Genomic DNA, 25,685 nt, shown 5'->3' on the forward strand with positions numbered 1-25,685 from the left:
CAAACTTGAACTCATGTAGTGACTCAGATGATATCCAGTAATTCTAAAACATAACAATAACAACAATAACATTATATTCATTTTTTTTTGAAAGAAAGTTGTTAAACAGTCCTAACAAAACATTGAAAATAGAAATTACTGTAAAATAGCTTCTTGTATTTCTTTTTGTTCACACAAGAAATAATTTGTAATACATACAGTTCATTTTTATCTGCTTTGTTGCTGCTCTTTTGTAATTATTGTAAGTGCTCTTGTTGGAGTAGGATCGTTGAAATATGTGTCTTGTTTTTTCTTTTCCTTCGGCTGCTCTGTCCTGCCAATACACTTTGCGTGGAGACTTGATTTGATGAGTTGATGACTCCTGTGAGTCGCTTCAGCACAGAAAATATGCTGTGATACTCTTTGCAACTCTTTCTATGTGACAGTCTTGTAAACATGCTTCTGTAAACCGCAATGGGCCTTTTCTTTTTTGACAATAATCTGATTCGAGCGTAGCTTGAAATACAAAATAAGAAAAAGAAAATCCTCTTAAATAATCATTAGTTTATTACTTCCTGGCTGGTTTGACCTTCCATCAAGACAGACTTGATTTACCTGCATCATGAAGAAGAAATACATCTTATTGATGAATTAAATGATTTTAACTGCAATCTACCACTCAAATAAACCATAGTGATTGTCCATGTAACACGGTTTCCATCCTATGATAGCTCATGATATATTATTGTGAATGCCATCCTAACATGTGATTTATTGTTCTGCTGTCCACTGCAACAGAAAACAAACTGTCCATTGGGACTTTGACGCTGCAGATTTTTGCTGTTTTGCATCATTATTGCTGACAGATGTGAGGTCACGCCATTTCATTAGATTTTTTTTTGCGTCTATAAAATTTGATGCACTGTGTTGGGAAGCCATTAGTTGAAAAATTGTGTACATACAGAGAAGCACCTGGTACATTATTTTCACTAAAATGGACTTGCTAATATGATCGTACTATTCATCATTTTGAAAGCATAGACCATCAAATACAATAATTACATTTACCTGTGAATAGGTGTGTATGATTTACATGAAATCATTGTAATGACACTGAAAAAAAAAAGCTTCTCTGGAACAGAGGAAAACTAATTTCAAGATTTGTCCCTTTGCCCCTGAACTATAAAACGTGTTTGTGTTATTAATTTTTATTTTCAGAAAAATGCTTAATAAAACGTCTGATACTCCTACTTTTTATATATTTGTCTGACAACACGTACAACAAAACTTTCAAGAAGTAAAGCTTGATATTAATATCATGCCCAGAGTGGGATTCGAACCCACGTCCTTCAGGTCCAAACTGTCTGTAAAGATGCGTTCAAAGACATAAAGAAAAATAAATACTGACGAACTAAATATAGCACATTTTAAAGCACATTTAAAGGGTGTTTGGATCGATTCTTCTTCAAAACAAACTCTTAAAACTGTGAGGAGATTTACTTCTTTTTGACATTGTATGGACTCACTTATTCGAGAAGGGGAAAAAAAAAAGAGCGTCTCCTGTGGGAGGGGTGCAGGAAAAACTGTGCGCCGCCCAGGCAGCACAAAAGTTTAGAAAGTCCTGACATCGCCACATTGCTGAATACAACCACAACATCCTCGCCCGTGGATTATAAAGCCTGCTTCAATCAAGAAAGACACCCGTTTAAAAAGTAAGTATCGTTTTTCTAAACTTTATTTTCACTTATCTCTCTCTCTCTCTCTCTCTTTCTTTCTCTCTCGCTCTCTTTCAAATCTCGGGGATGTGTGGTCTGTTTTATTTCTCTGACAGCCTAGAGGGCAGCAGCCAATTATTTCCCCAGTCTGGTATATGTTTGCTTTAAAAATGATTAAGGTCAAACAACTATTGGAAAAATGCTTCGAAACTATCAAAAAGTAGACGCCTATAAAAAAAAATAATTATGGATTAAAAAACGTACTTTACCTGCCACTTTTTTAAACATTAATAGTTTATTACTCTTTCATTATTGAAGTAGAAATAAGAGTTTCGTCAACAAAGCTTACATTTTAACCCTAAAAATGCACTTTTTGTAGGAGCTGCCAGTTTTAAAACAAAGTGTCTGTGCAGGGAAATAATGAGGGTTTTTTTTGCTTCCCTTTGGAGTTGCATAAACAGTTTACTCAGGCTCTTCCTCTCCCTCTATATGAATCCTATAACAAGCGCAGTCTCCCCCTTATCAGATCTCGACATTGTGATATTATTTAAAGCAAGCGATGCCGAGGCGCTTCCTGAAACGGCCGACCAGAAGTACAGTGACCAGCAGATAACCCCTGGGTTCAGACCCTCATTGTGCGCCAGGAAGACAACATGCATTGAGGGGATTGTCTCATGAGGAAATTCCTGCCATCCTATGTGGGGGGAATTCAGAAATGTAATCTCTCTCACAATTAGAGCTGAAAAGGTTTTTGCAGATCTTTGACTTGGTAGTGTTTATTTAATAATGATGCAGTATTTCACAAGTCAGTCCACGACGTTCATAAGCATCCTTGTTATGACACAGTGTTGGATATGAAGACAATACTTGTTCTAATGCTGCCAGCTGACTTTGAGACTGACACACCAGAGATTGACTATCCGTCAGATCCCTATCAGCCATCCCGTCTCTTCACTGTCCCCTTCCTGTCTCCTTTTTTTTTTTCTTTTTTTTTTTTTCTTTTCTTCCTCTGACCTTTCAGCCTTGTAAGACTGGGATTGTCTGCTCTTCACACCTCTACAGTCACTGCCGCTCAGCTGCCAGACAAGGACACTTCCACCGCTGACCGAGTTGTCCTCACCAGCCCCAGAGACTGAGATCCAGCTTTTGTCTACACCTGAAAAGTTAAGACGTAACAGAGATGGAGCGTTTTGTGACGCGATGTTCCCTGCTTCTTTGCATCACTGCTGCAGCCTCTGGTAAGTCTCCCAGTTGAATTTTTTGCTTTCTGGGTTTAAGTTTGTTTTTGTTTTTTTTTTAGAGCTGAAACTTGTATTTACTGAACTGTTCAATATACAACTGAGCACAGGCCAGTGGATTTAGATTTTGAGCCTCTGGGGCAAATTTGTGTCCCCCCCCCCAAAAAAAAAGTTCAAAGACAGATATTAATCCTATCTTTTCCTGTGTTTTGACGTCAGTGTTGTTCTCCACACATAAAGGACAATCATTTGCTCTGGTGGGTTTTGCTTTCACGGTAAATCGTGATTTTACAGCCGACGGACAGAACAGAGCTTATGTGGAAAACATTTGTTGTGAAGTGTGTGGTGATACTTTCCCCTCACTGCAGGTCAAAGATTATGTCCACAATATTTCAGTTGAATTGTTCAAAACCCAACACGAGTTCAAAAGAAATCAAGAGTATTGAATCCTCAACTCACCCCGGGAAAGTACTTCTTCAGGTGTTAGAGATAGAAAAACGTCTTTTAAAGATGGTTCAAATAGACCAAAAAATAAATAAAGATAGAGGTGGATGCTTATGAATTGTATGTGTTCCTCTTTTGTTGTGCCCTCTAACCCTCGCTCTATTGGCTGCATGTGGTCACCCATATCAAATTCAAGCCTGTAATCCCTACAAGGTGGTGAAGGAATCAGAAACTCTCTCTCTCTCTCTCTCCCCACAGGCCATAATACAGCCTCACACTCTTGCCAGTGCTCTGCAAAGCTACTGCAGGGTGTTTGTGTCATACTACCCTGCAGCAAAATGGCAATTGAGATGACTCCATGGGTTTCAATCAATGCAACTTTGCTGAAAAATGTTCTTTTTTTAATTTGAACTTTTCTCAACAATAGATTGACTGACATATTAATCACTATCAGGCCTATATTTTATAATATATACACTACATACGCTTTCCATTATATGCTTGTTTAATAGCCAAGGGGGAACATAAAGTAACATTTTTACTCGAAATGTCACAAGAGAAAGCACGGTACACCCTCCTTGTATTTAAGACTGTTTTAAAATGAAATGTCAGAAAGAAAGAAAATCCATATCGGCCCTGCTTTACTTTTATTTTTCAATAGCGTACAAACGTGTAGCTTGCAAAATAACCTCTTTTCATAATGCAGGGCTTTAAACAAATCACTCAAAAACAGAGAGCGTGGCATTTTTTTTTAAATGAGGCTAAATGTCTCTTGCAGGAAAACATCACTGTTAAAATTATGAGCCAAAAGAAGAACTGAAAAGTTTTGCCGGTACAGGCTTTAATTGTGACCTACTGTACGACAAATCACAGTATTGCCAGAAGTGCTAAACACCCTTTCAGCAGGCGTGCTGGCAGCGGGGATATCAGAGTATTTCTGGGCCCATTGGGAGACCTGTGGAGAGTTGACCTTATGAAGCTCCCACAGCAGGAACTCGGTCTCGCTGTCTGCTTGTGGAGTCTGGAAGAAGCTGTTTAGCTCAGCCTTAATTGCTGCCGTGACGCATAGCTCTGCTCTTGATATGATCTTTTTTTTTTTTTTTTCTTTCTCCGATGAGGCTCCAAGGATTTTCTTCTCCTTTTTCTTATTTTGGCAACTGCTCCAGCAGTTGGAAGACCCACCGGGAGCTGTGTCACTGTTCTCAGACAGCAGGCTAGTCTGACCCTCTGCGCTCCATGTTTGAAGGATTATTCAAAATGGTAGTATGGCATGTATGGTTTTCACCATCTCACAGATTGTTTATTTGTCTTTTTTTATTTATTTTTTTTGGAGGGAGGCCAGTATTGTCACTTTAATTCATCATTTTCTCCCAGGTTGTCCCCTGGGCTTAGTGTTGTTTCTCCGCTGAACAAATCTGCCGACAGCCGTGAGGTGTGACACACTACAGCCAGCAGTAACTCTCCACATGAAATCAAATTTGCACATTTCCAGACTGATGCTGAATATGGTGATGTGACAAAATGCATCTCCGGCACATCCGCTGTGTGACTCGAGGTCTGTTTGTTTAATGAAATCCGAGCCAGCTGCAAGTCACTGTGGGAGCAGACTTGATGTGAAAGTTACTCAAAAGAAGTAAACAGAGAAAAAAGCAAAAGTAAATCGAAAATAGCCCGCAGCCTGCCACAAATCCCAGGACACTCTTGGCCAACTGCGAGCAATGGCATATTGTGTTTTGTGCTTGAGCCCAGTCTTACTTCAGCTTTATTTAAGCTTGTTATAGCTTTGACCCCTGTCAGCTTCCAGATAACAGACTTATGCAATCAGCCTGTGATGTTTATTGCATGCTTGAATGTACCGCAATCAATAGCGTCACACTTAAACCCCCACAGAGAGATTTGCTGTATTTCCAGATCTGTTGCATACATAATATACATATAGTATCAAGGGTACACAGCCTTCACAAGTACCCCAGTTAATTTTATTTAATATTTTACTTGGATGTTTGGTTCTGTGGTACTGAAATGTAAGTGGCGCTAAAAGAAATAGTCTGGTTATTGATTTGATACAGCAATTTTGGTAATATAGTCACAAAATGCTTCATAATCACAATCAAAACACATCGGGCTAGAAAGAGAAGATGGTGTGGTGCATCTATGCATGGGCGCAGGCACGATACACCCTGGACAGGTTACAATTGCATCATATACAAACACAGAGAGGCGGACAACCACGCACACCCTCATTCCCACCTCAGGCCACAAATTAACCTCGACTGTGTGTTTTAGGACAGTGGGAGGACACAAGCCTACCTGGCGAAAACCCACACAGAAAGCTTACTGTGAGGGCTAACCACTCCCCTACCACACAACCCCTATTTCAGTAAATAGAAACACTAATTCAGAACAATTAAATCTAGATAAAATAAAAACGGAAAGGGTTAAAATCAGCAACATGACTACAACTGACCTCAAGAAGCAGATTGAGTGGGTTGTACCAGTCTGAATAGATGCATTTTTAATTAAAATTGTATTTATTCTATTTTTTTTAAAGAATCCAGAAGTTGTGAAGCGTAGGTATGGCTTGAGAAATTTGGGCCATTTACATGTGGTTTCTATACCAGATTGATGAGAATGAGGACAAAATAATGTAACCTACGTGAACTGAATTGAAAGATGGTTTAAGTTTGATTCTCATTTGGTCTGTTTCCATTGATTATAAGGCAGGATTATTATTGGATCAATCAGGAATAGTCTTTTCAGAGTGTTTTACACTTGGCCAACACTGTGAGAACTAACATAACCGTGTATAATATATAATCTGATCCATCACTGCTTATCAATGCGCTGTTGTGCTGTTCTTATATCAGAAGATGAAAATATTTGTATTGCAGCAGTTCCTTTTTTTTTTGTATTTATTAGGATTACATTATCTAACTAATCCAGTACAATTTAGAACATACTCTGTGGGATGTGCTCATCAGTGTCAGAATGAAACTGGTTATCTTTTTAAGCCCAGTCGACATATCTTTGGCTCTTAGGACTTTCACTGTTCTTTTAAGCTACAGGCAAAAAGATCCAGGCATAGCTTTTAATCTACCTTGAGATTTGACCAAAAAAAAAAAGATAAATATGACTTGTTTTTATCAGACCTGGATTTTCTTTAAATCGGCCCCCTGCTCCCCTACTGTTGTTTAAGCCCAGAAGTATTCTTGCTTTCACCTTACACCATGATTGTTAAAATTCTCTTTGTGCCGGGATCAGTCAGGCCTCTCTTTCTTGTTTGCAGCTCATCCTTATTCTCCGGACGGGCTTCTGTCAGGCTCCAATAAAACAGACAGCATCACACTGGTCTTAGTTTCAGCACGCTGCCTCCCTGTGAGGTTAATTGTGTTAAAACTGTTGCTGTTTGTTTGGAAAGCCTTACGTGGTCGGACCTGCAGGTTTATCTCTACACACCTGTGGAGCCACAATTTGTCCGAATCCCTTCTGTCATTTGGACCGGGGGGGTTATTCGTGCGTGCCAAGATCAAACAGAAAGGCGCTTGTCTTTCTTTTTGTCAAGTTGATTTTTCTGTGTTCACTATTAAAAGAACAAAACAAAAACCTTTATTTGCGGTCTGGTGACAGCCTATGTATATTTTTAATGTGGATTTTTCCCAAAAACCAAACCATATAGAATAATAACTTAAAGCACAATAACAAAACCTAGATTGGCAAAGAAAAATGAGAAAAAAGAAAAGTGAAGGAATTATGTGTCATGTACTTTAAATGAAATGCTTATGTCAGGTGTAGCCCACAAAGTGCTCGTACACTATCACCTTGTGAAGATCCTTCAGGGAATTAAAAAGAAAAAAAAAAAAAAAGATACAAATGTGATTTTAATATGTGAGAACTATTGTCTTTCTGTAAATGTCTTCCATGTGAAGACATTCAAAATGATGTGATTTTTAACAGAATTGTAAAACTGTACTTATTCATTGTGCGCCCCTTAGATATATGTTTATTGATGAACCTGAAATGTGTTAATTGACTCAATTGGGATGAATAGAAATAAGGTTGTATGTTAAATATATCTGTTTTCTTCCTGAGCCTTTTCCTCTTTGTGGATCTTTACTGTCATTAATGTTGAACAGCCAGGTGAAGGAATCTTGGAATTGGGGTGGTGTTGTTGCCTTATCCCATTATTTCTTTACGAAAACCAATTTTTTTAAACTGAATTTAAATCTAACGGTGATGAATTGAAATAATAAAATAAACTGTTTGGGAACATTCTTGGCAGTGGCAGACTGTGATGGGTTATGAGATAATCCAAATCAAAGACATCAAATGAGCATGAAAAGCTTCTGAGAGAAAGTTGGCATTCAACCCAAAATTGGTACTTAGATTGAGAAAAAGCACGTGTGACGTGAGAGTTGGTGCCCTCGATGCGGTTTGAAGTCTGAGGGTGGTATATATTCTTCTTGGGAATGGTTAATTTGATGTAATGGTCCACCTCCTCCTACATTCCTGGTTTCTGTTGCTGCTGCTGCTGCAGACTGAAACAATTAGGACGAGGGTACACTATTAAATGGACAGTTGTGCTTTAAGTCGCTAGCTTCTTTGGAAAAGAATAAAGTTATAGATGTGCTTTATGAACTCACAAAAGGAATTTACTGTCAACGGATCATCTGAAAGCAAAACACCGTGAGGGTTTGACAGATACGGCGGGGGGGGGGCTCCCTTTTTACGAGAGATGGGCCACTGTTCAGACAAACAAACAACAAAGTGGTTGAGGTCACTGCCAGCTGGACAGTGAAAAATTGCTGTCCTATTAACAGTGTTGAGGACGCTGGACCAAAGGACGGTGATTCAGGTGGCTGCTGGGGGACTCGTCTTATCATTTGCTCACCAGGAAAGCAATAATTTATTGTACAACAAAGAGAGGCCAGTGAAAATGGGATTGCAGGAGACGGCACAATACTTTGTGACGACTGGACTTCTGCCGGCGTCGTCACGGCTCACTTCATTGATGACTTGTGGCGTCTGCAGTGGTGTGAAGATGCCCGTCTTCTTTCTTGCGTCTTCTGATTAAAGTCCAGAGGACGAGGTAGAATCTATTCAAACTAACCCGGACAGCAATAATCCAAAGACTTTTGAGCCTAAGCTGCTGGTTGGATCGTTGTTAAAGGTTCAAATGTATACAATAGCGACCATACATCAACTTCATGTCATTTTTGAACTGTAAATTGAATGTATTGATTTATTTTGAAAGCCTCTTCCTAAGTTATTTTGGTTAGTTGTTTTATTTTTCATAACAGACTGGTTCTTTATTTACACAACACTTATATTTTTTTTGTGTGAAATTGAGTACCATTGTATTATTCTACTTAAAATGAAATGATTGAGAATGAACACAAATTATGTGCGTTAAATTGGTGACTTTATATGGTAATTGAGATAAATCATCGGTTTTGCATGCAATTCACAATTTTCTTTCCAATCAATTGAAAACCCTAATTATTTTCGATGCCGTGCTTTCAGTCATACTGCACTGCGATTATGTAGCTTTTTCAGTTGTGTTGATTTAATACTTTAAGGAAAAATGGATCTTTTACTCTTTGGCGTCTCATACAGGATGGGCTTTATATATTTCTCAACGTGTCTCTGCTGGGATTTTGTATTGTTTGTTTATAAAGTTGGGATTTATCATTAAAAAGACAAGCTTAACATAAACAGCAAGGAATTGTTCGGTGGAATTGTTAAGGCTCCAAAATACATGCCCACATTTCCTTCAATGTAAACACAACCACCCGCCACACTCGGTGTAGCTTGCGGTGCAGACTTTTTGTTGTAATCTGTGGTCTCCGAGGCCAAACTGATGTCATCAGTTATTTTCCCACACTTGACCAAGCTCCTTGGGACGCAGAGGACGTTATGTAACTCGCTTCACAGGCCATCATAGAATGACCATTCTACTCTCTTCATTATTAGTTATGGGAGCTTATTGCATTCAAACGTCAAAACCCACCAATGAGACAACACAGCATTGAAACTATAGCACATATTCCGTTCAGTTTTCTTCAGATCGTGTCTTACTAGGGGTTTGGTACATGGGAGCAGTTGAATGCCACCTCCTTAGAAGAATTATTTTCGAATTATTATTTCCAGACTGAGCACAATAACAGTCACCACTTTAGTTAACTGTGGCAGTTGGACACATGAACAATTATCTTTGCGTCTGACTGAAGTCTTTGTATTTAGCGATTTTTATCCACTCTGTGGCTGGCATTTCCTGGCAGGGAAACGGTGTTGAATATGCCCCCTGCTGCAGCAGCTTTCCCAGTGGGAGTTGGGCATCATGACGGTAACTGCCAGACCTCCCGCTGTACCCCCCCCCCCCAGCCCACCTCAGAGTCTCCCTCCATGGACTGGAAAAAAAAGTACAAAAGTGATTAGTGAACTGCTGGAGAAGGAAAGGAGTGTTGTTTGAAAATGGATCTTCAAGAGTGGAAAAATTGAGGGAGACAGACAGACAAACAGAGATAGCAAAATTCATAAAGGCTGATTCATGGAGACGGCGAGGGAGTGGGGGGGTCAAATTGATGTGACTGTCAAAGAGCAGATAAGTCGCTCAGAAGAAAGATTTGGAAGAGGGAAGGTAAATAAGGGATTAAAAAAACACTAAGATAGGAAAAGGGACAAGACAGAGATAAAGACAGGAAGATGTGGAGTGAAATCACAAGTTGGAAATGGCAACACTGTGAGTTATTAGGCCAAAAAACTAACTCAAAAAAGAAAAGAGGAATTTGTCAGTTGATAAATGCACAAAGATATGACTGAGGTTTCTCAGAAAAGCGGAAAACAAAACATCATGTTAAAAATGGCTTTGAGAGTCAAAACAGTCCACTTCCCCTGTTTTACTGTAGTGAGCCAGCTTGGCCTGCAGTCAGACTGGGTGGCAGAGAGACGCGACCACTTGTCGCTGCCTCAGACCGATTTCAATCTCCTTCTCTGTTATGCCCCTCCCAAATAACAATCCATTTCTGACTGCCTCGCTTTTCCTCTGTTTGAATGCAGACAGAAGTGTGTGTGTGTGTGGGGGGGGGGGGGGGGGGGGTGCACTCGTGTTACGTCCCTCCTTTCTGTTTTGTTCCCACATGAGTTTCACCAACACTTGACTGATTAGCAGGGTAGTTGCTGCATGCACCACGACCTACGAATAGTGTTGTGGGATCATGTTTTCAATCTCAACAATAATCCCGTAAGTTCATTCCTTGTGGAGTTCTGTTCTTTTTTTCATTTTGCTTTGCGGTTAAACTGTCCTTGAGAAGCTGAACAATGTCCTCTTGGAGTAAACAAACGTATAAAGAAGCTGTTTGGGACGAAGAATCTGCAAAGCAAAACAATGTGCCTTATACTGTGCCATGGCATTTATCTCAGTGCTACATAACATAACATCTTGCTTCAGCTGCATTCCATAGTCTAATCACAATGTGCATTGAGAGCATCCATAAGATCATGTTTTATAATAGAATTTCAAGATATTGACCTTTCGTTGTAGTAATTAAAAGTTACTCTTGTAACTCATCGTTTTCTAAATGTAAAAGGCAAGGGAGATCAGGTTGTACGACATGTGGCCATTTTAATGTTTGGAGGTTCGATCACAGCAGAGGTGATTAGTTACAAAGTATTTGTACTTAAGTTGATTTTCCATTTGTCTTTTTTTTTAAACCCAAAAATCTGGATTTCCGACTCCTTCCATTACTTAAAATTCCCTTGTTTCACCCACTGTTGATGAATGACAGTCACAGTGAAGCAACTAACGCTAACAGTCATACTGAAGTTGCAGAAGTTGATGAATTTTTCAGAGTGATCGTGAAGACTTCCTCTTTCCCTTTCTATTTCTTTAGAAAGTTCAGTCTGATTAGAAGCATTTCTAGTCCGACTCAAAACTACTGTACCGGCTGAGGTATTAGCTGCACCATTGCTCATGATTCGGCTGGCCAACAGTAGCTATGATCTGTGTGTGCATGTGTGCATCCATATGTGCTCATGACCTCTACCCCCTCCTCCACCACCATCATCATCAAGAACACACTGTATATTAATTATTAATTCATTTGTACATTTCACAACCAGTACTTTTTATGATTTAGTTTTTTTTTTTTAAATGAAGTAACAATAAAGAATGCTTTCAGCAGCTCTGATCCTCAGCCCATGTGTCGATGTGTCCTTGGCCCAGGCATCGAGCCTCGAGTACCTGCCGGTTTTTACCAACCACGTTGCACTGTTGGTGCATCAATTTGTTGAAATGCTTTAAGACTGCTCGAAGCAGTAAAATAAGGCTTTTTAAGTTGTACCACCTACCATTTAAGGTCTTGCGCCCTCTGGCCCCATTGCTTTTCATTATGCAGCGCCATGAGCACTGAATGGCTCATTAGTAGTGGGTGAGATAAACGCCTCGTCAGCATGGCGGCCAGTTGTGCCGATGTCGACATGGTCTGCTGTCTGCGGAGATAAGGTGTCGCATTATGTATTCTCGGCTGAAATTCTGTCTCCCCGGGTCAAGTCTGGGGTCCACACAAATGCAGGAAATATATACATGTACATTAAGACGGAATATGTTGGGAAAACCATTGGTCAATAAGAGACCAATGGTTTTCCTGATTCTGGTTTACTCTGATTTACAGAAAAATGTGCAAAGTTAGAGTAGAATTAAAGAAGGTTGTGGGTGGTTCTGGCGAAGAAAACATTTTTCAACATGTTCTCATTTAAGACAAACTTTATTCATTTGTGGCTTTGACAAATAATTATCTATTGTAGAATATCTACAATCTGAACAAAATGTTCTTTGCTAAAAGGGTTTAAAATAATGCGTAACACGCTGGCCTGAATGAAATTCCAACAAACACAATCTCTGTAATCATGACTATTATTTGATTAAAAAAAGAGAGAGATGTAGCTGTAGAAAATGGCATTTGATATTTTCTTAAACAGAACATTCCATCTTAATGAATATGCAGGCACTAATTTTTAATTTGGCACTATGTGTTGTTGAGTGTCATATCATGGCAGAGCCTCTTGATTCAAGTGCTGGTTGGGTAGTTTTCCTGTAGATTCAGGTGCCACATTAGTCAATCGGGACTTAAAAAGCTGAAATCTCCCTTCGATGTCTGCGGACTGTGCGTTTTCAGTCTGTGTGTACGCTTGATGTGATGAGAGAATCCTCTATGGATTTGGACTCTGGATTTCTCATTTGCTTGTATATTTGCGATAACTCAGAGAGGCGAACACGTGACTTAAATGAAAAGCCTTGAGACATGTGACAGATTATTTTAATCTGCTGAGGTACTGTTACTACAACAAATCCAACAGTCAAACTTGGGGTACTTAATAATCCCCTCACAGATGCTGTAGGAAATAAAGTTGCTTCCGTCAAAGACATCTCCCCGGTTCAGACACTTTCATTAGTTAAACAGTGAAAATGAAAACATAAACTTGAAGCTGTCTCACATATTTCCCTATAAAATGATTCAGAAACATTTTTTTGTGACCACTTAAATCTACCTTCAGGGAAATAAAGAGAAAAAATACCATTTGTGTTCCTCAGATGAGCCGAGTGCAGAATTTGTTTCATTTTTTTTCCTTCACTTCAACAAACTTCACAGCAAAATAATATAGAGTTGTTGCCCAGTGTTTGTAACTTTATATATATATATATATATATATATATATATATATATATATATATATATATATATAAACAGTGAGTGAATACCTCAACAATCCTATTCAGTTACTGGTAGTCTGTTGACCCTTTCAGGTCGCGGACCATTGGGCTTTTGACTTCACTCACTTCAAAATGTACAAACCAAAACAGGGTTTTTAGTATTACTATGTCCCCTTCATATTGAGAAGCATTAATATTTACTGGCAAGAATCAGTCGAGAAAAACAGTCTAATCTCTCTTAGTTCCACATGAAGCATATGTTTTGCAAAGCAACATCAATCTCGGATGATTGGGAGCAGCCACTGTGCAATGAATCTCTTAACGCTTCAGCCTGCTTCGGTTGCAAGCATTTAGTCTGAAACTTGCGAAATTAGTCTGTCTATTCACCAATTACCACTCCGATGATTAATTGTGCTTCTCTGTGAGTTTTTTTTTTCGTATAATGCAGGAGGATCTTACCGGGTATGTCTAGAAACGACACACGGTTCCCATTAACTGATGGAGCCTGGAGTATAATAGATTACCTGAGAGAATATCTGCACATCAACATATAAATTATGATTTATTTTTCACGTCTATGAAGAACCGCAATCCATATGATCAAATTATCTGAGGCAAAGGATGTGGGATGACTGCGTAAAGTGGTTAGGAGAACAGTGCCACTGTTGGACTTGTTGTTCAGCCGACTTCCGACAACGATGAGACAACAGACGAATGGCTCCCAGAGGTGTAAACAGAGCGAGTGTGAAGACAGGCTGTCTCCAGTCCCGCTATCACATCCTCAGTTCCTTTCCAGCAAAGGCTGGAAGCAGGACTTGGCACACAGTCTCTCACACATACGCACACTACAGTCTGAAGCTATTAAACTGACAAGAGTAATCAGCAAATTTTTTGGGGTGGGGGTGGGGGTAGAATTTCAGGACTTCGTAGAGGGAGGTGAGATGGTCAGGAAGCCTGTGTGTTGCATTGAGTGTGTAATGTGTAGCATGTAGGGGTGAGAGGCCAGGGGACAGTGCTGGCCCCTGCAGAGCACTGATAAGAGCTTGTTTACCTTCCTGTGGATGGTCAGACCTCAATCTACAGCTGCGGAAACGCCGGGACAATAGGTGTATGTATGTGTGTGTGTGTGTGTGTGTGTGTGTGTGTGTGTGTGTGTGTGTGTGTGTGTGTGTGTGTGTGTGTGTGTGTGTGTGTGTGTGTGTGTGTGTGTGTGTGTGTGTGTGTGTGTGTGTGTGTGTGTGTGTGTGTGTGTGTGTGTGTGTGGAGCCTGGAGAAAAACTTGAGCGAGCCTTGAAGCTCTCCTTTCCCTCTCTGACTAAGCTGATAGGACTGCTGACCCGCCCTCCCCCTTCCCCATCATGACTCTGTCGCCCGACCCTGGACACAAACAGTTTACTCTCCCCCAAGGGACCCTGGGAGACAGTTGGTCTTGACGTTGTTTGCTGTCAGGGTTTCCCCTTCATTTTCTTTTCTCTCCCTCTCTCTTCCTCTCTCTCTCTCTCTCTCTCTCTCTCTCTCTTGAAATGCTACTATTCCATTCAGCTGCAAGTCTTTTGCATCCAAACTCCAGGCAAGCAGCTGATGGTCTTTTCGGAGGTGACTCACAATGAAGATGGGCATGAAAGACAGGGCATGAAATCAAACCTGCTGGCTCGGCCATCCCGGGGTGGCTGAAAATCTGGCAAGTTATTTGGCCGAAAGTATTCACTCCATTGAAGCTGAATCAACATTTAGTCGAGGTGTGATGGACATTTTAAATTCAAAGGCTTGCCATCGGCTGTCGGTCCTCTGCATTTTTATAGCTGCTCAAAGTTGTGCAAACAGGGCTACACACATTTACTGACAAAATAAATAAATAAATAAATACCTCTCTGGGAACTGAATATAACTACATTTCCATGCCATTTATGTATGCAGCAGAATATCTTGAAAAACCAAACTTCAGCAAATCAGATCAATCTGGAATAAAATGTATTCCACTATATGTCAAATGTGATTTAAAAGTACCTTTTTCAACATCTTTTAGCATCATGGTTATGCTAACTATATTTTTATATATTGGCTCTTCTGATTTTCTTTACCGTTCGCAGTGGTTTTGAAGTCAACAGTTTTCCAGTGCTTATGATGCGAGTAAAGCATTCGCACTGAAATACCTGCAACATACATAAGTGATGATTGGTTCGGGGTAAATTGTAGCAGGGCAAGACAAAAATGATTACAATGGGAGGGGAATAGATTTTATTTGAGAGTAGCCAGAGAGATACACAGTCTACAACTCAGGAAACATTCATTGTTATGCTCCTATGCTTCTGAGTATGTAAATGGGGTTGAGCAACAATAATTTCATTTCCTGGCTTTAGGTGTTTTGTTATCACTCTGCTCCCGACCACTCCAGGTTTTCTCCTTGCAGTGCTGCACTTTTCTCCACTTGCACCAGGAGTGTTGTAAAATGGGCTGTTGTTAATAGGCAATGCTTATGGGGACATTCATATACTCTACAATGACTATTTGGCCTTGTTAATGTTGACACTGGCTTCTGAATTATGAAAACATATTTCCTAAAGCATTTGTAACAACATAATAGTGTTTGAGCTCCTCACAGAGTTTATTTTGTGTGAATGCAGTCTACCTGACATTGGCATTTTGCGACTCCTGGTTTCTCAAAGGCAGCTTCAGCATACTGGTTAGCAGCTGCATGTCTTCCATCGTGGACTTTTCAGTCCTAATTCTAGGTTTCCGCAGTACAGTAACTTTGATTCCTGAAAATGATCAATCAACCCCAAGTCTTTAGTAATGACCAAACACAGCCACTGGCTTCAGTTCAGCCACAGAGCACTCCTCATAATTGTGTCGGTCCCTAGTGGACAGTGAAACTTCATTTAAGAGGTTCAGGTTGGCATCCTGAATTAATTAGATTTTTACAAAGTGTTTTAATTTAAGTCGTGAAACAATTGAGATAAGACTTTGACGCGCGCGGGCAATCTGTTTAGCAGGTTGTTATTTGTCAGGCTAGCTGTAGTTCATAAAATACAGGAATTAAAATTATGAATGCAACAAAAATAAAACGCCACATGCATCATAGGTGATGGTGTACATTTAAAAGTCCGAGCCGTGCTTTATGAGGCTTACCTACTCATCCATCACACTGCCTGGTTGACGGGTTTTGCATCCACTCCAGCACGCTAGTGTTGTGACATATTTACATGAAGCACCGGGGAAGTTTACCCTGAGCCAGATTAAAGCTCAAACAGGCAAAGTGTGACATTAAGAACTGCAGCAAGTTGAATGAGATAAAACGCAATAGGTTTGTTTATTGACTGAAGTTGAACATAATTAATGATGATCCTGAAATGCCCTAAAATAGCTCCAGTTGTAGTGCTGTAACTTAATAGCACTGCGTGCAACTGAACACATGTGCAAATGGATGTATGTCACTTGTTTCCTATCCTTTGCTAAAATTCCCTGGAAGTCAGGAAGCAAGAGCATCTGATCCCTTCCTTTTTCATGGATCGGAATCAGATTGTTTTTCCTTATTTATTGCTTAAACGTGCTCCATTAAAGATGTAATGCTCAGATATTAGCTCAAATGATACAAAACTGGTCATTCAATACATTTCTGCTTATATGTGCTTATATTTCCAGTTACTGAAGTTTCTTCAGCTCTTATTTGCACAGTGTTTGGAAATGGTCCACTCATGAGCATAAATTTATTGATTAGACATCTATAACTACAGAAAATAATTTCCTTTAATGATTCATGCACCTTTCAAGATTGCGTATAACTTCCTGAGCTGAACCCATTTTTGTCCTCCCTAATGTTTTCTATTCAGGTCTGCCCCTGATACCTAACATCTAAATAGAAAATCACCAGCATCCATAAACATGTCTTCTTCTGGAATAGGAAATGGCGGGGACTGATATAAGTAGATAAAGAGGACAGGGAATTGAATGGCTCTTCTATACCTCATTTACCAGCAAACAGCTTAGCGAGGCCATTGGCATTTCCGGGGTCAAGAGGGCAAAATGAATGTTCCTTCATATCCTATAGTGAGTCGTAAAAAAGGAGACTAGTGACACATGCATGTGCGTGTACAAGCACAAACACACGGGCTGTCCTGCAGAGCCATTGTGATTTATACCAAGACCTCTGGGGCGGCAGTCATGGGCCGTTGACTCTGTCACAGCAGAACAAGAGAGAAATAACTTTATGGATGTGGATATTGAGCAACAGACATTAACAGAGAGAGGCAGAATAACAGGAAGTCAGCCTTGACCTCTGGAGTGCAGGCAGGGAGAGGGAGGGGGTGGTTAGGAGAAGGCAAAGGAGCATCTCGACTGCAAGAAGAGCTGCTGTTGAATACTGAGCACAACACAACTAGTGGAAATGTTTCATACATGATACTGAACTGTACTTCAGTACCTACAAATTATGATCTTATATTGACACAAAATGATATGTCACTCCATGGGTCAAGTTAGAATTTTTTTTAGTGGGAAGAATACTAAAGTTGATGGAAGATTAAAAAAAAAACCCAAAAAACTTTGATACTTTTTTAGGAGACAGTTGCCATGCATGTTTCTCACACATCATGAGCACCATCTTGGGGGCTTTCACACCACTTACTGTGGACCAGACTGTGCATTTGGTGTCGATCAAATTGTAAATTACCTGCTATAGTTTGGTGATTCTGCTCTCATACCAACTTTTCTTTGTAGACCAAATTATTTAATGACTACTACATATGACAGAATGGTGAATGCCATGGTCACAGATTATTCTTATTTTTTATACCTTTAGCCACTCCAGATTTTTTCTGGATTAATTAAAGCCCCTCTACATGAGGCTTTCACTGAACACGTCATATGCATCACTATTCTTGGCTGTTGTAAATAACTATGTAGTTATAAAGTCATCTGCTTTGTTTATTGGACAGCTCATACTTGTTGCAGGACATTAGTTTGCAGGTGATCAAAGTACAACTGGTGTGAAAGCACCTTTAGTTTCTTGACCACTTCTGCTTTGTGTGACTGTGAAAACCAAAAAAATGTTAGAACTTTATTGTTGTAGTTTATAACGTATCTCAAGCTTGGTCCATTTTGCTCCACATTTCGATCCCATATGCTTTCTCTCAGTCCGCTCTCCCCCGATGGCTATCATTGACATTTTCACTCTGAAAGCCTTTGATTAGTGTCTTAATTAAAGCACATAACAATGCAAGGGTACTCTTCCAGTTTCCTCATTAACGCCTACCACTCTTTTCTGTTGTCTGTCTCATCCCATTTACTCTACCCCACATATCTCTCTGATGGATTGTGGCCTGCTGGGTAAACACACCAAATGCATCACAAAAGCTAGTGGAGCGGCGTGTCATGCAGCATTTCCTTACTAAATTTGTTGTTTCTGATATGATATCACACTTGCTCGCATATATGCTTCAGCACCAGCTGTTTTTCGGGGTGATTGAAGCACGCATAGTGGATGCTGGAGCATATATTGCCTATATTCATCTTTCTGAAGATATGCTTATCTAATATTTAGTTGCAAGGCAGGCTTTTGAGTGATCCCGAGAGAGCTCATTTCATAGTAAGGGTGGAAAAAAAGCTGGCTTTACTCAAAGGAGTAAATCCAAACTATAGAATATGCCACTGACTATAGCTCCCATAATGCCCCCAGTCAGACTCTGTTATCACCAGTCAGCTAAAGATCAGCCAGGAAAAACTCCTTGATTAAGCTGGAAAAAATATTTGACCTTCCACACTAAATTCTGCCTCCACTGCTTTTCTTGAGGAAGTTTGCTGGAGAAAATATTTTGTCCCTGGCAACTTCGGGCAGGTTAAAGTAAGAATGTGCACGCACTCTGATCCAACACAATGGAGCGCCACACAAATATATATACACCTACTCCCACAGACACATTACCCAGGTCAAACACCAGGCATTTATACCAAAACCTCACCCATGACCGTACAGCCTCAGCTCAATTAATTCAGCCTCCCGAGACACGGATCCCCAGGTTAAACAGCAGGCTCATGGCAGAGAGCACAGTGAGCAGGCTTGATGGATGACTGCAGCCTGGTGTCCTGACATGCCTGATAAACATGAACCAGTGGATCTGTTCTTAAACAATGTAGTCCTACCCACACATTTAACATCCAGACTCTGAAACCAGGGAAAGGCTTTTTGGAATGATTAATAACAGATTTTGTTTGGCGCAGACAAGGAATCTGTAACATTGCAGGGTTTATCTCTCTGCTAAATGATGACTTGTTAGCTTCCTCATACATAAGTTTTGATTCATGAGCTGTTCATGTAGATTTATGACAATATTATTATGGATAGAAGTTACTTAGCGTAACAGTAGAGAATACAAGGTTCTTTCTGAATGTTAAGGGAAATGAATTATTTACTATAACTTGACTGATTGCCGCTCACATTGCTTTAACCATTTGCACTTGATTCCTTTCAGCTTCAAGTCAGACATGCGATCCAAAGGAGGTTAATGACAACCCATGGGTGTACGTGAGCGAGATGCTGATTGGATGCTGGACCAGCTTCATCAGAGATGATATGGCAGAGGTCCACATCCTTAACCTGAACTTTGACGCCACGGTAAGCATTGTAAGGTTATTCAAACAACAACAGAAAAAACATATCTGCACTATATGATACTGGGCAACTCTGCTGCTTCAACTAGTTTAATATTTCTCAAAGACTTTAAAGGTATTATTGAAATGTAAAGCTGCTGCAAAATAATAATAATGCTACAGCTATCTGTCACAGACCACTTGTCAGTTCAAGCCAATATGTCACTTTGCGATGTGTATGTTATTGTCTGCACATTAATCATACTTTTTAGTTGCAAAGTTTTGTATGTCAGGTTCAATCATGCTGAAAAGCATGAAGCAGTGGACCCATTTGTACCTTGCTTTTCACACCTTTCTAATAATGAGATATGTCATTCACTGTTAACAAAAGTGGGAATCGGAGCGTGATGTTAAATACAAATTGAGTGTTATTTATTTAGACAGTTATTTAGTGTGCCTTGTTTCCTGTTTACTTTGTAGGTAAGAGAAAAAAAAGAAATGCAATGTGTTAATTTGTGCATTTAGTGCATTTAGTAATGATAACCTTTCATCACATAAAATTCTGCCCAAAGTCCATTATGAAAAATCTGCACATAAACCAACATGCACATTAAAACAGGTGAATATCCACAAGCACATAGTTAAATACTCCAAAAACAGTAACATGGGAATTGGTAAAAATACAGCGATTAAGAAAATAAATATAAAAAGTGTGATAACTGCAATTAAATATGGCACCTATGACTATTTTGGGGCTATTTTGTGGTCTTTTTTTTATATTGAACAACCAAAAGTGGACCTATGCCATATTTACACAGTGGCATATTTATTCTTGTTTGGATCATATTTTCATACATTTCAATCCACCGAGTGAGCGGATGGTCGGCATTTCCACAGCAAAAGGGAAAAACACAAGTAAGGCCTGTGTCAACATTTTCACTAATTCTAGAAATCATGTCCAAACAGCATCAATCTCGATATGTAGCACAGCTGTTTAATTGTGTATGCAGTGATTGCCTTCAACATTGTTAGGCTGGAAGAAGTCTCAGGAAATGTGGAATTTATTGAGTGTAGTCACTTGCCTGATAAAGGTTTAACGCATACAGCCCTCCTTCTATTTATTTCCTCTCTTTTGTCTTTCTTCTAACCTTGACAGAACTAACTTCTTCATGGTATCACCGGAAAAAGACGACCAATGTACATGTTTTCAAACATCAGAGAGCTTGTTCTATTCCTTAACGGCCTTAAATGCGAAGGCAGAGCTTCTTTTCGGAATTCAACACTCGCTCCCAGCAGCTGACCTTGATGCTCTGATCATTCGAGATGAGTGAAGTTGTGCAAAGCTTTATAATGGTGGAGCTGCAGTGTTGGGAGTTCTGTATGAAAAGTAAATGGATATGTGGAGCCTTAAATTTCTCAATGCTCAATTGCTACCTTCACTAATCGGTGTCATTGGGAAATATATTTTCTGGCAGATATCCTGGCTGCCGAAACATAGAGTGAATGTATGGATTGTTTAACTTTATTTTCAGAACCATAAGTGAGATACAACGTAACAATTTTTCACGAGACATTTGTGAAGCAGTGATAATAATCATGGTAATAATCGTACCGTACTAATAGTAATGATCTTTTGTTAGATGGGTCCACAACAGCCTGGGAAATGTGAACAAGGAAAAAAACAACATCTGGTTCATTGCTTTACAGTTTTGTCTTGTTTATACATATAAACCAAATTTTGAAACTACATGGTAATGTTATCTGCATAGAAGATGTCACCACTGTAACTCACAGATGTAGAATTAGAAATTGCTCAAGTATAGAGCCTTGTGGTACCCCCATGGTACAGGGTTGTAAATGACAATGTGGATTACTTCAGCACCCATATTGTATAGCATTTAATCCATATCACTGTGATTAGGTTACAGTTTGTGCCATAAAAAAAATGGTAAATAATAAATCAGCAGTCTCAACAACCTCAACTCACTCACTCACTCACTCACTCACTTACTCTAACTATTTTTACAGAACAAATACTATATTTTTCAACTATGACACATCTGTGATAATGCCTACCAAGAAGATGAGGCATTTTTAAGAAACTCAAAACGGATGTCGGCAGGCAAGAGCAAAACAATACCAAGTTGAAACTACTATTACATGAGATTAGCATATGCTTGAAGATTTAAGACGTCACACAAAGCAGAGTAACAAGGGAGCGCTCTGTTTATTTACATATCTCTGTAATTTTAACACTTCAGTTCTGAAATTTGTCAGTCCCAAATCCAACTTTCCACACTACAACATGTAAAAAGCACACACTTGAATCCACCAAATAACAAGCAAGAGATTGCCAGATGCCAGACTTGATAGAATGTTGTTATTTGTTTCCCCTATCTTGTATGTTATGTTTTTTTCAGGCTTTTTCAGCCGAGTCGCAAGAGGGTGTCTGGGTGTGAAGAATTCATTTTTCCCCAGCTAAACAAACAAATACCATAATTATTACAGATAGTGCACTCTGCTTTGATTTTTAAGGGATTGACACCACAAAGTAACTTCAGAAAACTTTTAATCTGTATGCTGTTATTGCTGTGTCAGACCCCATTTTTCACTGTCCAAATTTGTCGGTCAGCTCACATTAGTCATTTCTTTATCGGTGCACTGTGTTTGTTTTCTGTTTCTTCCTGTTCTAAGTTGGTTATTTATGCAATACTTTCACATAACTTTTTTTAGGAAGCTGCCATTTATCGATTGTTTTTATTTTTTGCTTCATTTGGGCATTGTGCCTCGTTTTGTGGAGATTATAAGGAGGAAAGCAGATGTGTGGCGTCAAGCTAACCACTGCGGCGGGGGGGGTGCAATACAATGCCTGTCTGCCCATCCATCACCTCTTTAAAATTAATAAGAGCACCCGAGGTCCTTGCCTTCCGCTGCTTCTTGGAAAGTTGGATTATTCTCTCACATTTTTCTTGAAAGGGAAGTCTTCAACAGTGAGTTAAATTCAGTTAATGTGCTGTTGGAAATATTTAGATATTAATGCGACACAAAGACATATTAGCCTACATGTTTTGGTCTCACAGCTGCCTCAGTTTGAACGAGGTGTATTTCCTCACTTAGTTTTAAGTAACACTACGATCATTGTGCAAGTAGATCATTGTGTTTTTCTCACAGACAGGGTTACTGGCATAAATGTTGCTGAACTTCTTCTGCCAAGTCTTTATTCTCATTTAATGGACTGTAAATCAGAGGAAAGTGCAGTTTGATGTCGAAACAGATTTAAAGCATATTAGGAAGGACTTGCTTCCCCTCAGTCATCTTATTAGTCCTGAAGTATGACACATTATCCTCTGTGGGGTGGAAAAAACACAAAGTAAAAGTGGTAAACGTTGAATCCTATAAGAGAGCTTTGCTCAAGATGTCTGTGATGAAGTGGACCTTGTGAACAAAAAGCATATCCAGTTCCAACCTTGAGTACACGTTTTATCATCTCAAATGAAAAGAAGAAAGTGGACATAAGATCTCTTACCCACAGACCTCTTATCTGTTCTTGACTGTTTAGGGAGAATTTCCTTGTAATCACAGAAGAAGAGCATATTCATCTCCTGCCAAACTCTCTTCTCAGAAGGGAGGCTTGCGCTTGCCTCTCCCTTTCTTTGTCCTTTAAATTTGCTTATCACCTTCTTCCCGATCCCTTTATTTTCATACTGATTTACAACCTGCCAGAGACGGTTGACTCTCACAGTTTGACCGTACAAAGAATTATGGAGGGAGCGTCGAGGGGGCTGCACAGGGCAGGCACAATTCATTGGGAGGAGCTGCTTGTTCAGGGCCCATTGATGTCACACGCTGGCTTGGGTAGTCAGGGTCTCGGCACTGGGCCGAGACAAGACCAGCGGAGCCAATTCAAGTTTAGGGAGAGAGCCAAAAGAATAACTGGAAACTGCATCAGCAGCAGCCCTTCAAAAAATGCTCGCGACAAAAAGGAAAAGAAAAGAAAGTCAAAAAAGGAAAACAATTGTATCTTGAAAGTACAGGAACAAAAGCAGCAAAGGTGAGTGATCAGGGTCACAGTTCAAAATTAAAGAATGAAAGCCTCACAAGACTGAAGGGAAATTATACCAACGGCTATTAAGCTCATTTGGATGGAGTATTTAAGGAAACCAAAGTCTGTCTGCCTGTCTGTCTGTCTATCATCTATCTATCTATCTATCTATCTATCTATCTATCTATCTATCTATCTATCTATCTATCTATCTATCTATCTATCTATCTATCTATCTATCTATCTATCTATCTATCTATCTATCTATCTATCTATCTATCTATCTATCTATCTATCTATCTATCTATCTATCTATCTATCCATCTCATTCTGCACAGAGGATGGAAAGCAAGTACCTTATTAAAATGTGATTACCTTTTGGTCTTGCCCTGTCACATTCATACAGTATCGCTCACATTATAAATGCATAGACATGGATAGATGGAAAACATATATAGCAATATTTCAGTTTTATGGTCACCTTTTCCAATGTCATGGGCAAGCTGCATTATACTGTAGGGTAATCTGTTACTCCATTATTTTTCAACACCCTTTTTGTCTGTCTAATATGCATCGCCTTTGTTTTTCCTGGCTGCTTTATTCTCCTTTAGGATGCAGGATTGGCTTCATCTGTGCATCAAAGATGGCAGGACATACAACTCTTATGCTATCATGACTGACAGGGTGTAGTACTTGAACACTGAGCAGTCTCAGAAAGGAATATTCCCTTTTGATTCCCGGAGAGAGTTGTTATTTTTACAGCTCAGGAAAAAAAGAAACGATCAACATGCCACTTTTACATGTGCACCGGACCACTGGCCCAATCAACCAAACACAATTCCACCGTGTTTTCACCAGAGACTTCACTAGTCCCTTCAGCCATTTCTTTCAAAGATGGGTCTTAACACATTTATGAGGTGCAGAAGTCATTATGCAAAACACACTATGCACTAGACACTGATCGTGCGTGCCAGTGTATGTGTGTGTGATGACAGATCCCCTTGTCCGTTGCAAGCCTCTCTCTCAGATGCATCTGTGTCTGGCTTGTAGGCAATTTGCTCATGGTCTCCTTAGACCTAATTTGGTCTGAACGCGCCTGAAAATTTCCATAGTATGGGGCTTGAGCTCATCGCAATTCTGTTGGATCGCTCTCTAGCAACATCAGGTAGCAAGTTAATGAATTTAATATTTGGGATTCACACTGATACACCAGCGTGCTCATTGTCTCCCCACCAGGCCCGATCTGGAAACAATCCACCTTCTTATAAACACAGTATAACAGAAGAAAGCATTTGGTGTCAAAAGGCATCACAGATGGATGAAGGCACAAATTTGTATTTGTGAATGGTAACTTCCCACGGAAGCCTGGCAAAAAAACCTAAACTTTTAAGGTTTCTCTTTTCTTTACTCTTTTTTTTAAATGCTGTTGTTCATTTCTAATGCATTGAGTCATAAAATTGAACTGATTGCAAATCCATGACTCTTTCACTTTTCTAAACCCAATTATCCCGGGGCTATTACAGAAGTAAAAGTAATTAGAACCAGGATTTATTGGAATTAAGTCGGTCTTGAAAAACCATCTCTAAACTCAGACTTATTATTCCACAGTGAAAAGGTTTACTCACCACCACTTACATCCATAAAACTCAGCGGTACCGGCTTTACCCCACGCTCATGTGGAGCATAGTAATTAGGGCTGATTCATAAAGCGACTGCAGTGGTGATTAGCAAATCAAATCATTATTGTGCTACAATGGTTGAAATATGCTTAATGAGATCTTGCATTATGTGTTGAATTACATTAATGGGGTTATGCTTACAGTACACAGTGAAATAACAAAAACTGTTTTCACCATATGTGAGACGATGTGTTGGATGTTGCTCAAAATGTGCGGAGTGATGATATTAAAGCTGTTGGCTGAAGTTCTGAGCAGCCGTTGGCTTCCCCACACACCGTTCCTCATAGGCTCACA

At 39.6% G+C, this 25,685-nt stretch overlaps 1 protein-coding gene across 3 annotated transcripts in view; it reads left to right on the plus strand.

The window, feature by feature from the left end:
- The first annotated feature begins 1,600 nt into the window (after positions 1-1,600).
- The window catches only part of eng (endoglin), a 45,345-nt gene continuing 21,260 nt past the window's right edge, over positions 1,601-25,685 (plus strand). For all 3 annotated transcript variants that reach the window (XR_013936958.1, XM_080510531.1, XM_080510532.1), the window contains exons 1-3: positions 1,601-1,691; positions 2,757-2,932; positions 19,553-19,695. Coding sequence is in view for 2 of the 3 variants with exons in the window: in XM_080510531.1 (XP_080366657.1) it covers positions 2,875-2,932; positions 19,553-19,695 (201 nt within the window). In the remaining variant the exon portion in view is untranslated. The remainder of the gene's footprint in view (positions 1,692-2,756; positions 2,933-19,552; positions 19,696-25,685) is intronic.

The sequence above is a fragment of the Blennius ocellaris genome, assembly GCF_963422515.1.
Source record: "Blennius ocellaris genome assembly, chromosome: 15".
Taxonomy (NCBI): domain Eukaryota; kingdom Metazoa; phylum Chordata; class Actinopteri; order Blenniiformes; family Blenniidae; genus Blennius; species Blennius ocellaris.